The sequence below is a fragment of the Trichoderma evansii genome (genome assembly GCF_050947405.1).
Source record: "Trichoderma evansii strain SZMC 28006 chromosome Unknown GGI43scaffold_10, whole genome shotgun sequence".
NCBI classification, from domain to species: domain Eukaryota; kingdom Fungi; phylum Ascomycota; class Sordariomycetes; order Hypocreales; family Hypocreaceae; genus Trichoderma; species Trichoderma evansii.
In genome coordinates this window covers 719,025-732,269 of record NW_028145196.1, presented here as the reverse complement: position 1 = coordinate 732,269, position 13,245 = coordinate 719,025, and the positions used below count along the sequence as shown (strand labels likewise).

The window sequence follows — 13,245 nt, the reverse complement described above, 5'->3', positions numbered from 1 at the left end:
GCCGCCCCGCCCCCCCCCCCCGCGCGCCGCCCCCCCCCCCCCCCCCCCCCCCCCCCCCCCCCCCCCATAAATTATTGTATGGTACGGTTGATGTTTTTTATTTATTCTCTCTTGTTTTGTCTCGTTGTATATACATGACTTTTCTTGGTAGTGGAGTAGTTTTGATTGCTCTCTTTTCTTCCGTGTCGGATGATGGGACTTGGTTTTCCTCTAGTGGAGTTACGAAAGAGGAGACAAAACAGTAAAAAATGTGTGGAGAACTGGAGTGGATTGGCCTGGACTGGGAGCTACAAAAGTTGAAGCGAGGATTGGGGCTAGAAGCGGGAAGAAAATGGGAGCTGGATGGAGCTCTGGAGGTTTTTAGTATTTCCTCTTGCTGTCCCAATGCAACGGTTGCGTGCAGTGGTGAAGAAAGATGATTGAGTGGTGTGAGTTGCAGCCACGTAACCAACCAACTAACTGCTTCAAAAGATGACATGTACTTTGGTCTTACAACTCGTTACGTGTATTGAGGCAGAAGGAAAAAAAGTTGGAATTAGGCTTGTTTTGCGTTTCTGGGCGTGGCACCACTTTCTGCGTATGCTTGGTTTAGAGCTATGCTTAATGCGGGAGGACGGGACGGAGCAATAGTAACTCTGTTTGCTGTCGCTAGTCCTAATGAGAAGAGACGAGAGAATCAGAGAGAGTACCGAGAGGTAGCTTTTGAAGAGATGGATATCAATAATGCTACATATCATAGCATGAATCGCTGCAGAGAAAGTAGGTGGTTGGCATGGCAGAGCTATGGAGGAGGTTGGTCGTCACAGACAGACGCTGGTGGTGGTCATTGTGCAGGGCGCTAAGGCGGGATTTTGAGGTACGAGATGCAACGCGGTGCGGAGCGTCGCGTCTTGAGGATTTTTGGTGTGTGTGCGTGTGAATGTGGTGCTTACATGTAGTTGTGCTCTGTGTTGAAGGCCATTGAGGCGAGTGAATGGGTTGCTGTGATGATTTGAAGACGGGTAGGTCATGCTGCATAGCAATAGGATTGACTGATGACTTTTTTTCTCGACAGCGTGCAATATAGTGGTGTGTCGGCAACCTGACCTTCTATACAGGTACCCAGCAGTAACACTACAGCGCTTGTGGGTGCTTGGTAGGTACCTTCACTTACAGCGACAACTGTCGTATTACATGCGTCGCAGCTCCAATTCACGTCAGCCCAAAGCAATACACCATCGCAAAGAGTCTCCAGAGTCGCATGCTCATGAAAATCCGGGGAGCATCATCACAGCTACACAAGATGAATCACATCACAGGCAGAGAGAATCTGCAGCAAGACAAAAAAAAATGAGCGAGGCTCAGCACAGTCACAGCCAGTCTATACACACACATTGCATACGTACTCTGCACTCACACCAAATCCCTCTAGCGGCGCCTTTGCAGGCCAAGTTTTCTCTGTGGCTTGAGCGCGGTAGCCACATTCGACTTGGTAGGGTGGCATTCCTTCGTATCGGCGGAGGAACTAGTGAGTGTTTTTTGCTTAAAATAGGTTTTGCAGAGGGAATATGAAGAAGCCCAGAGAGGGAGGCAGAAGAAAAAAAGCTGGGGGAGGGGAGACAAAAGTGACGATGGCGATGGTGTGTGGGCAGACTAATAGCGAGGCTCTTTGTCCAAACAGCAGAATATCGTCAACGGCCAATTCACCACCATTGCGGCCCAATTTACCGCACTTGCGCTTTAGCCCTGTAGCAGGCAATTTTCATGGCGCAGAAATCTCTTTTTTATTTTCTCACCGCCCCCCCTTGCACTGAAAATTTGTGCACAGCAACTAAAGAGCTAGAAAGTTATACGAGGTACAAGGCGGTACAGCAGTCGTGCCTTGAGCTTTGGTGTGGAGGTGTGGAGAAGGCGTACTATGACGCCTCAATATGGGGACCCCGGTACGTACCTGTAAGTCTTTCTTTTTCCTAGCGCAGGATTGTCTTCTCTTTTGTTCATCGTGCATAAGGGCATTGGGATCCACTGTGGGGTTGGGATGCGGTTTGTGCATGCAGCGGTGGCTGGTGCATAAAAAAGGCTGTGAGTGTGTGTGTGGGAGTGGTAGTGACTGTGGCAGTGACAGTGACAGTGACAGCAGAGAAGGAAGCTGAATGAATTATTAGCCGAACAACAAAAAAGTGTATTCTGGGATGGGTGATCTTTCTCTCTTTTGTTCTTGGGGCGTTTGATGACCGAGGACTAGTAGTTTTGGGAGACCAACATGCTCTTGGCGCAAGTTACACCACGTTTTCGACGTACCAGCGTCTTATAGCGCCCATTCCAGCGGACAAGCCACCAATATATTGCCCTCTTCCAGAGACGGCCTGTACCATGCAGCTGGGAAAAACACATACGCAGAGAGAGAGAGTCAAACAAGTGAGATAAACATAAAAATTAGAAAAGGGCGAGAAAAACTCAATCCCACAAACCATTGCCTGTTCCGGCCATCCGCCTCGGGGCTCCCCGTGAAGATGACGTCGCGGCGCACTCTACACACAGCCAATCAGCGCCCAGAAACGGCTTATACACAGACGACACCACAAAGACGAAAAGTCATGATAGGGGGCCAAATAGCATAAACTTTGTCACTTTTTTCTCGCCCCAGCAGAGTGAGATTTCCGAGCCTATTTCTCACGGACATTTATGTCAGACGTCAAACACGTCACTGTCAAAAGTGTCAGTTGTCAGTGTCAATGTCAAAAAAACGTCAAAAAAAAAATCGTCATGACAATGATCGACAACGCTTGCCTGCAGGGTCCGCCTGACCACGAACCAGGCTGCCAGGGAGAAGATTTGCCGTGATGGAGAAAATATTTTCCCCATAATATCTGCCGGAGTGTGTACTCCTTGTGTAAAGTCGATGGTGTATGCATGTTGGCGTGGATATTTCTCCGTGCGAGCCGTTTTTTTGTTTATGCATACATGCGTGTGAGATATAACTCCACGATGACACTATTACTATTCAAAAACGTCCTTTGCCAAGATGTCAGATCCAAAGGACTGGGATCAAAAAAAGATGATTGTGACGTCAGAGGCTATCAGTATTCTGGGTATTTGCCTCGCATGCTCATGCATCTCCCCCCCTTGGAGTTGGGATCTCGACCAAAGCTGCATCTGGACTGGCCTGGAACTCTGATACAAACCCTCTAGAAAAGACTTCAAATAGTTTGAAAAGATGGCTGCAACACGCTATTGGCTCTAGAACTCTTCCATCAGTCTTCGGCTCGCGCGGGGATTTCTCAAAACGGGAATTCTCAAGCCATGAAAAAGCTTGACGACTGACGATGGCTTCATGCTTTTCATCTAATTCATGCTTTCATCTAATCAACTATTGCTTTTTTTCACGCTTCAATCTCGGCAGTTGGGACTATTATCCTCTTCACCTCCCTATCCCTCACTCTCGTCCTCTGCTCAAACCCATACGCCAATCCTAGCAGATCTTCCTCAGCCCACCTCCTCCCCAGAAAGCTGATCCCATACGGAATCCCCGGCCCAGTCTCCACTAGCCCGTTCGCTTCGTGCACCGGCTCCGTCTCCTTGAGATGTCCCATCGGCACGGTGATCCCAGGGGCACCTACCACGGCGGCCCACATCGGCGCCATGATGGACGGCATGGCCACGGCGACGAGGTTGTGCTGGTCCAGCAGGGCAGGTAGACCGCCCGGCCCGCCGAGTTCCTGGAGACGGTTGTATTTCTCTTTAAACTCTGTATCGGTATTGTCCCACTTTTGCTTATCCAGGATATTGTCCCAGATGCCCGTGTCACGCTCAGGCCATGATTCCAGGGGATGCTTCTGCGTCTGCTCGCGCACGTCATCCAGGGTGTGGATGTTGTTTGGGTTTGTGACGAGCTGGGAGAGGTAAGATGCTAGATTGGCACGGAAATCTGCTCCCATGATTGGCATTTCGATATCACGAATATCCTTTGTAGCTGAGGCATAGTCAGCCTCGACGAGGACAGCACCGGCAGCTTTGAGAATAGGAAGAGTCTGTCTAAAGCCCTCAATCTCAGAAGCCTGGTGCGGATTCTTCTCCAAGCTTTCATTGATGGCTTTCCAGGGAATGCCTATGCGGGCTCCTGCAAGAGTGTCTTTGCATGCAGCGACGTAATCTGGAATACGAGGGATCCCGGCTGTGTACTTGTCGTGAGCATCTTTTCCGGCAATGGCTTGTAACAGATACGCCGCATCTTTCACCGTCCTTGTCATTGGCCCAACCGTATCCTGATGCTCCGAGACTGGAATGACAAGATCTCTTGACGTCAGGCCAACCGTGGGCTTCAGCCCTACAACGCTGCTGCGCTGTGCCGGGCAGATGATGGATCCATCCGTCTCAGTGCCCAGCGTAGCCCACGCAAGGCCCAAGTCGGCAGCCACGCCACTGCCACTGGAACTTCCAGAGGCGTCCTGGTTTGGATGATAGGCGGCGTGAGTCTGGCCCCCGTTGGCGGACCAGCCGTTGATGTTGAAGTCGCGAGCGCGGAAGTTGGCCCACTGTGACATGTTGGCTTTGCCAAGTATGATGGCGCCGGCTTCGCGAAGCTTCTGAGCAACAAAGGCGTCACGGGGAACCGTGGCACCAATGAGTAGGTGTGAACCAGCTATACGTATCGTCAAGGTGGTAAGAAGAGATGTTTGTATATAAAGTGGTGAGGAGAGAACAAACCTGTAGTGCCCATCTTGTCCTTGGTAGCAATGTTGTTTTTCACCAAGACTGGGATTCCATGAAGGGGACTGTATTGTTTGTGAGTATATCCAAGAGGCACGCTTTTGTGATTTGACTTACCCTCGAACTGTACCAGATGCTCTCTCATCATCGAGAGCTTTCGCAATGGCTAGTGCATCGGGATTGGTTTCGACGACGGCGTGGACCGTCTCGTTTACTTGCTCGATGCGTGTGAGATAAGCCTGGCAGGTCAGTCAGTAAGTAAACGAGAGCTACAACATTCTGTCTATCAGAATAGATGAGGGAAACCGACCTTGGTCAGTTGAACGCTGGTGAAATGATTGTTCTTCAGGCCCTCAACCAACTGGTCAAGCGTGGCGTTGAGCAGGCCTGGCCTACAGGATTGATGCGTGGTTAGATATCTGCCACCATCATCGTTTCTTCTAGCAACATAACGTACAGATTGCCTCTCACTGATTGTAAGTCTCCCATATTGATCAAATCCAATATATCCCTTCACAAAATATTACCAGATATTGCCTCTCTCTATCTCTCGCGTCTCTCTCTTATGATATTCTCCAAGGTGGGCTGCTCTCAAGTCCGAATTGCGGGGCACAACCAGACAAAAGTGCCCAAACCGCGAAACCGAAACCCGTTGCTGACCACGTTCTCCCCGTAATAAAAATCGTTAGCTGGGCCGCTTGTAGTAGCGCGAGTCTAGCAGAGGCAATATGTTTTGATGGAGATGAGGAATCGGTATACTATATATCGCAAACTGATAGTCGGTGAGTGAGTAATATGATGACCGGTGAGTGAGTAACGCCACGTGGTGCGACATATAGAAATGTAGAATATACATGTATGCAAGGAGGAACACCCATTGTCTTTTATAAAAATTGATCTAAAATCACTGCTGCTGTGTCTATATCGTCTATAAAAGATAAAGCCAAAAAATAAAGTCAATAAAAAACGAAATTACTCTTGTCCTTCCTCAATCTCCCTAACCCACTCATACACCTTTTTCGCAACCACCCAACTCGTATCTAATCGCATCTTTCGTTAGTATCAAGACCCCCATCAACACATATAAAAATCAAGAAAAAACTCACGCTCTCTCACGCAAAACGCATGCGGAATATCCCCCTCATCAATCGAAATCTTCGTATGCCCCTTTTCACTCCTCTTCTCAATAAACGCATCTCGTAAATGGTTCGCAACCCAATGGTCGTTTTTGCCGTAAAAGATGAAAAACTTTGGAATCTGCTGCGATGATGATGATTCTCCATCTCTTGACGCCTTTTTGCTTCTGTAATCATAGCTGCTGGCAGCATCCTTGCCTTCAACAGCCGTTGCCTCCCACAGCTCTTCTTCCCACTTCTCCTCGCAAATCGTTCGCATCTCCGAAAGTCCCAGATGAATTGCCTGCCACACCCCATCCCGGCTCTTCAACCACCGCGCCGTGACCTCTGCCGTCTGGGGCGTAAATCTCATGACATTCGTCACAATCCATAGCACACAAGCAAACGGAATACAGCTGAGAATAAACCCTGCCACGCGATGCGCATTCTCTTCCACGCTGGGGATCTTTGTCAAGAGGGTCAGCCTCTTCCCGCTGGGTGAACTGGCAATGTGCGTCAGCGTCGGGAAGAGCAAGAAGCCATGCCGGAGGTTGAGATGCGGTGCTCGCGATGCATCTTGCATGTGTCGATGCATGATTTCCACCGAGATATATGAGCCGACCGAATGGCCCATCAGGATCACAAAATCGTACGGCCGCGATCCTCTTCCTTGCTCGCCTTCAGCCCCAGCATCGTCTGGAATGACACTTCTCGCTGCAATGTCCTGATATATTCCTTCAATCTGGCCGTCCAGATCCCAGGGCTCGTTGCTCTTGCTAAACGGCTCATGATCATCGTCGCTAAAGCCCAGTAGATTCCTCCCGTAAATATCGTACGCTGTTCCGCCTGAGCCCTCATCCGCTGCATCCAGCATGCCACGGAGACAATCTAAGAAAGTAACATAGAAATTGACGAGTCCCGGGTTGCCGCAGATAAAGTAGATGAGGCCGTGTTTCTGATAAGGCTGAACGCCTCGCTGCCGCGGCTTGGCGAGCAGCGAAATCACGGGTGACATATTTGCGAGTGTTTGGAGATGGTGGTTATGGAAATTTCATTAATGCTAGTGCTGTATCTTCGTATATATTCCCAATTGGCTTGTTCTTCTTGTTGTTGTTGTTGTTGTTGTTGTTGATGATGGTGGTGATGATGCATGTCGATGTTGATAACTGATATCCACCGCAATGACGACAAACTAAACTGTGGGTCGCAGCCGAGGCTGTGGCTTATACGTCCATCTATCGCCAAATTCCAGTGTTTCGACTTTGCTAATGCTGTGACTTGTGATTTTGCAGGGGTTTAACCAATTATCTGACGAGATTTTTCAATAATTAATTGTTCCTGTCAACGTCACATGCATTCAATTGCTAGAGTATGTTTGTGCAAGTTGAACAAAATGGCGAAATATCATTTCATAGACTAGGTATCAACATTCAGCAGCTCTCAACTTAAAACATCTACAATACCGCTACCATTAATGCTACACAAATACAAATAATTTGACAAACTATTCAAGAAATTCAGCCATTCTACTCCACAGGAAACTTCTTCCTGACCTCAACAAGACCAACCGCCGCCTTGGAGATGACCGCCCACTTGGGCATGTACTGGTACAGCTCGTGCAGCACCGGAATCGTCTTTTCGTCATTCATGTCGCTGTACGCGCACTTGGCTGTTGCTTCAAAGGCTTTGGTGTCAGTTTTGCTCCCATCGCGTGTCAGCTGCAGATCAACCTCCCATGGCCCTTCCCATTCTCGCCTGAAGAGGGTGATTCTCTTCAAACCGTTCTGCGGGAAAGAGCCGAACCGGCTGTCCAGGGAAGCCCCGTTCTTCACTTCAAAATTATATACAGCCTTGGAAAGATCCAAGATACACATCTTGGACTCCACTGCATCAATCGTGAGTCTGGCAGTTCTTCCGTTAGGTAATATGGAGCCTTGCACTTTGATCAAGTCCTCTGGCTTTGTGCCATTAACGAGATTCGGCGAGAGCGATGATACGTCATACTCGCAGGCAGTGAGGCCAGCCCTCGACGATTTTTTACTACAGTTAGCGTGTTGAGCAGATGGAATAGATGCAACGACTGCCTGAACGTATTCCGGAAGACCAGACAGAGACGCGGTATCCGTATGAGCGTCTAAATCAATGACTTCTTGAAAGTACAATTTGTATCGGTAGTTGGTAGAAAAGGGGAAGGCGACGAGATTATAGATGAACGTGGCGATGAAGACAACGAAGAGGAATAGCGGTACATGGCGAGTGATGCGATGCATAAATGGCGTCAGAGGAAGCAAGAGGAGAATCGTCATGATTCCAATGCCCATCAGAGGAGCCAAAAGACCACCACCATCGGCACCAGTCATGTTCATCGACGAAGTCTGGATCAGTCCCAAGTTGCCTACGATGATGACATGGACAGGAGCAAGTAGCAGGAACTGGATAAACCAAGTCCAAGTTGGAATTCGCCCAGACCATGCTTGTTCGTGTTCATAAGGAGGATAACTCTTCGTAGGCGAAGGAGCTGGTGACTCATCTGCCTGTGCTGTTCGTCGGTATGTGCTAGCAAATGTCGGTTGATCGCTCGACCCGTAGCCCGGTTCTCCGGCTCTAAGCGGCGTTGTTTCTGTAGCACTCTCGGCTGCGTACTCGTGATCTTCTTCTTCTTCGTCTTCATTGCCCGTAATGGTGTTGTCAGAGCTGGTAATTCGGACATGCTCCGGAGCTGGATCGTCCTGATAGTGGTTGGCAAATTCATGCTTCCCGGGCAGCGTAAATAGTTCAAGCAATGAGATGAAGAGCGCCAAAAAGATGGCCGAGTGGAAAAACGCCGCAAAGTAAAGACCACCAAGGTGCATGCGATCCTCAACCAAGGCCGCAATGACTTGAAGAACCCAAGACAGGATGAATAGCCAGACGAGGGCAAATCCACGATGGAGAGCGGTTGGCCTGACAAAGTTGGCCCCTCTCATGATGAGCCAGAAGCTAAAGTAGAAGAGGGATATCGTCATGGCCCAGCTGCCAGATTTGTCAGTCAAAGGAAGCTGTGGGAATGGTTGAATAAAACTTACACTGCATATCCGCTGCTATAGATGATGAGAGGATTGACCTTGGCCACGAGCAAAATCGACGCAATAGTCAGGCCAACAGCGAAAATTAACGCCAAGGGGTATCGGAAGAAGCCGCGCCAACCGGCGATTGCAACTGGCTCGTCATGAATCTCGGAGTGCCTCCAAATGTCCATGGCAAAATAGTAATACTTGTCTTGGCGGACGAGCAAATAGGTAACGACAGAGAGGACCACGGGCGTCACGACGAGCAGCGTCAACGACCACGCAAACAGCCCTCTAAGCGGGAAAGCCAGCCAGCCACTGCCGTACCAATCAAAGTAGACACCCTCGGTGGGTTTGCCGCTCTGGACTAGGTTTTCATCACCGTCTGCGCGATCGCCACTGAAGACTGTCCCAGTAATCTCGGAAAGTCTTTCTGTAGACGCCAAAGCGGCAGACAGCATATGCCAGATACTGCGGACGGAAGTATGGCGAGAATCGTCATCTTCGGTGTGGTAGCGCGAGCGAGGCTCATAAAAGGCAATATCCAGGCCCCGCTGTCCGAATGCTGGAGCAAATACCTCGAAATCCGTGCCGCTCTTGATAACTCCTCGCTCAAAGGCGTTTGCCGCAACAACGGAGCCAAACGGATGAGGGCTCTTGGCATAGGCCTCAGCCGCTTGAAGATCGGTGGTTCGGAAAAGCATAGCTCGGCCTCCAGCTCCAGCTCCTTCAAGGTTGACAAATGTGTGGCAAAACTTGAGAAGCGGGCTGTAACCAAAGGCACGAGCACCCAAGAGGCCATCTTCTTCCGCATTGTTGAAGAGGAGGACGATGCCATGCTTTGGCTGGTGGTCCTTGGTGGTGAAGTAGCTGAGCAGCTGCAGCATACTTACGCACGACATGCCATCGTCAGTGGCACCATAGCCTGTCGAGACACTGGAAATGTGTTAGCTATTCGGTATTTCACTTCAAACGCTGGTGGCATGAGAATAAGGACCATGGACTCACGAGTCGAAATGGCAGTTGACGAGAACGCCTCCGGTCTGGCTATAGTCCACCACGCCATTTTGAGAGTTCCACCAGTCGTCATCAGGATCATCTTGGCCACGGATATAGACGTAGAAGTTGTCGCCCTCAAAGTAGTAGCCTTGCCACGTCTGCGGGCCGCTCTTGGCGCTCTGAAGCAGCGAGTCGACCGTCCAGGTCACGTTTGAAATCTTGTCATCGAATATGGTGGCACTTCGCGGTTGCTTAGCACTCGCTACCTTAGAATTATCGTTCTTCGTAAATGTATATTGGTCGATGCTAATTCAATGTTAGCTGCCTCCAAAATTAAATTAAATATCCTGATAGACAAACCTGGGCCATATCACTCCACCAGTTGTATCAATCTCATAAGGAACATCGTTCCGCTCCAAGATCTCTTTGGATCGTTCGATGAAATAATCGCGGACCTTTGTGTTTGCTCGGCTGTTGAACGGATGGTACTCTTGCGTAATGTGTTGCAGATCGGCCCATGCTTCGCTCAAGTTCAGGCCCTGCTTGTTGAGAGAATGATCCGATGGCGCAGGCGGCACCGTTTCGTGAACGTAAATCAGCGGTATCGTAACGGCGAGATAGATGGCGGTCGTCCAGAAAGTAACCGGCCCGGGCCGGAAGCTAAATGGATTCGGGAGCCTCATCTTGGTTTTGCGACCAAGAATCAACCAATGGATTTAGCTGGCGAGCGGCGCTCTGGTCATGGATCGAAGCGAGACGAGCGCGAGGAGCAAGGATGGAGTCGGCAGCGAGAGGGAGAGTCTGGCGACCGACTTGACGATATCGATGTTGGCTCCTGGGCGGCGCGAGAAATGGGAATCGCCCTGGTTATGCTTGCATGCGTTGCTTCTCGGCCAGCGCCTATCAAGACGCTCAGCTCAAGAAAAACAAAAAAAAAAAAACGGAGAAGCAGCAGAAAAAGGAAGAAGAAAAAGACGGCGCCGCGATGAAGCAAGAGACAGAGATTATACCTAGAATGGCAGGATGCAAGACGCGCTGCCCGATATACGATAAGGCAAGGTACCGGGCTATCATGCCTGCAGCTGCACAGCTCCCAGCTCCCCAGCTCCCTACAAAAGTCCCCATAGGACCGCTACAGCTCCCCATGGTGGCCCCATGGCAGCTGCAATGCGGCCGCTGACGTCAAGGCTAGCGGTGGCCAATGCCTGTCAGCTCGCCGACACCCCGCCATATAGGAATGCGCTAACCCGGCGGGATGGGACATGCGAGTATTTCGAGCGTTTCAGCTGCCTCTGCTGGGCTGGATCAAAGTATTGGGCTGGGTCGACTTCAGATTAATGGCTCGTGGGCCAAATACGATGGAAATTCTGTCGTTTTTTATTGTACTTTATCTTCTTTAAGAGGGAGTAGCTTATCCTATCGATACTCAGCTATTACTCGACCAGTTTTCCCCTGGCTATGCCTTGATGGCCCTGAGCTGAAATCGTCAGCTACGATTCTTGGGCTCATATCTACTATCTACTCAGCCAGCCATGATTGCAAACCTGCTAGCCTTTTCTTCTAAGCAGGATGAGTGATTACGGTCGGTAGCAGAATGGGGGTATCATTTCGTGGTTAGGGACGTATCCAAGATAGATAGGTAGCTAAAGTATTACACGAGGCTCAGGGCCTATACTACTAGTCAGAAAAGTCCTCGTTGGGAGGTTCTCTGCCAAAGGGGTGATTGAACTTAAGGAGTCCATTGAGTCCACCAACCCAAGGATCGTCATCCTCGGTGCGTATCACGCATGGTACTCCTCCATGCCATTCCTCGCCAGGGCCGGCTCGCCCTACAAACTCGCCTTCAACGTGAATCTCCGATCCAGGCAAGACTCCAGCGCACCGTCTGCCGTCAATGCTGAGATCCAGCTCGCGGCCTCTGTTCTTGGGGCTCATCCGTAGCGTAACCTTTGTATCCAGCGGAAGCACGAGTGATCGAAAACTGAGACTGCAGGGACTGATGGGTGTGATGAGCAGTGACTTTACCAGAGGGTGCACAATCGGACCTCCAGCGCTTAGACTATAAGCGGTCGAACCGGTTGGTGTGCTGATAAGGATACCGTCTGCCGTTGTTTCTGTGAGAAAGTGACCATTCTGGTAAATGTCAATGATGGCAAGGTGTGGATGAGAGCCACGGTGAACTGAGATTTCGTTGATGGCGCGCAGAGGAGGCGAAATCTCCTTTGGACTGGCAATACCCGACTTGGGTTGGCTGGCCAATGTGTTGGAGACTTCATGATTGATGTTATTGCCCGCCCTATCAAAGATGTCTGCCTTGATCCGGTGCCGCAGCAAAACTCGAGATGCTCTGTTGATTCCTTGACTCTTGCCCTTGACACGTTCCCATCCCTCGCCAGCCGTCGAACCTGTGCCCATGTTATCGTCGTTCCCTCGCGGCACGGCAGCATTGCGCACGGCAGCATTGCGCCCCGCGCTGACGTCGCTGCCGCTCATGTACATCTCTCTCCATGCCTTTTTATGTTCTGCAAAGTTCCATTCCCCTAAAAAGCCCAATGTCCCCATGCTGAAAGACAAGATGGGAGGCACAGATCCATGTAGCTTGAACAGGCTGGCGGCGCGCAAAACCGTGCCGTCGCCGCCAAAGGTCGCAATAGCGTCGATCTTGTCGACAATGTTTGTGCCATTGTCGACGACGAAGATGGGAAAGTCGAGCTCCTGCTGGATCGGTACGGCGACACGGGCCTCGATGACGATGTTGACTTCGGGGTAGTCGCTTCGGATGTGCTTGGCAAACGAAATCACAGACTCGGTGACCTCGGGCGAGTAGAGCTTCTGAACGAGCAGCAGATTGCGGGGTGGCCGCGGCCAGTTCAGCGACAGCAGCGACGAGCCCGGCTTGGAGATCTGGAGATATCGCGGGTGCGTGCGCTCTGGCAGCTCTGCCACGCTACGCGACTCTGCAAGCGTCAGTGTGCGCGAGACGGAGAAGCATCGACAGCTGAAGGGCTTTGATGGCGGGAGCAGCATCTGTCGCCGACTCGGCCGAGCTTGAGCAATTTGGCGCCATGGTTCCCGGAAAGCTCGAATATGCGTAGCCATGACTTTTTAGGAGCAGGCGGCACTCATCATGCTGGCAGCAAAGGCAAAAGAGTTGCTGTTTGTATTGGTGATCTTGATCTCGACGTGGGATCGTGAGTCATGAGTCGAGTTCTTTGTCGAAGCCATGATGCTGCTGGAATCAAGCTGCTGTGGAAAGTTGTGTTAGCGTCATGGCAGCTAGAAATAATTTGATGCGCCGCTAAAAACCGACCTCGGAACTTAATCAAAGTGGGTTTACTGCTGTAATGGGCTCTCCACAGCTGCCTTGTTTAACCAAATTCAGCAATAATTTTTAA

The 13,245-nt window shown here is 50.5% G+C and overlaps 3 protein-coding genes across 3 annotated transcripts; all 3 read right to left on the bottom strand.

Annotated features, from left to right (window-relative positions):
• Positions 1-3,362: 3,362 nt before the first annotated feature.
• Positions 3,363-6,819, bottom strand: GGI43DRAFT_422973 (bifunctional triacylglycerol lipase/ester hydrolase; the record flags this gene model as incomplete). Its single annotated transcript, XM_083208172.1, has 5 exons — positions 3,363-4,621; positions 4,687-4,754; positions 4,807-4,928; positions 5,000-5,050; positions 5,806-6,819. 5 exons carry the CDS (start codon positions 6,817-6,819, stop codon positions 3,363-3,365), a joined length of 2,514 nt encoding a protein of 837 aa, XP_083060569.1.
• A 325-nt stretch (positions 6,820-7,144) lies between these two features.
• Positions 7,145-10,877, bottom strand: GGI43DRAFT_405491 (M28 family metallopeptidase). Its single transcript, XM_083206027.1, has 4 exons — positions 10,211-10,877; positions 9,860-10,156; positions 8,870-9,787; positions 7,145-8,816 (listed from the first exon to the last, which is right to left on the bottom strand). The coding sequence occupies exons 1-4, from the start codon at positions 10,531-10,533 to the stop codon at positions 7,331-7,333; spliced, it is 3,024 nt and encodes a 1,007-aa protein (XP_083060568.1). The 5' UTR covers positions 10,534-10,877; the 3' UTR covers positions 7,145-7,330.
• Positions 10,878-11,082: 205 nt separating this feature from the next.
• On the bottom strand, positions 11,083-13,096 carry GGI43DRAFT_405490 (NADH kinase). Its single transcript, XM_083206026.1, has one exon. The coding sequence runs from the start codon at positions 12,947-12,949 to the stop codon at positions 11,528-11,530; it is 1,422 nt and encodes a 473-aa protein (XP_083060567.1). The 5' UTR covers positions 12,950-13,096; the 3' UTR covers positions 11,083-11,527.
• Positions 13,097-13,245: the final 149 nt, after the last annotated feature.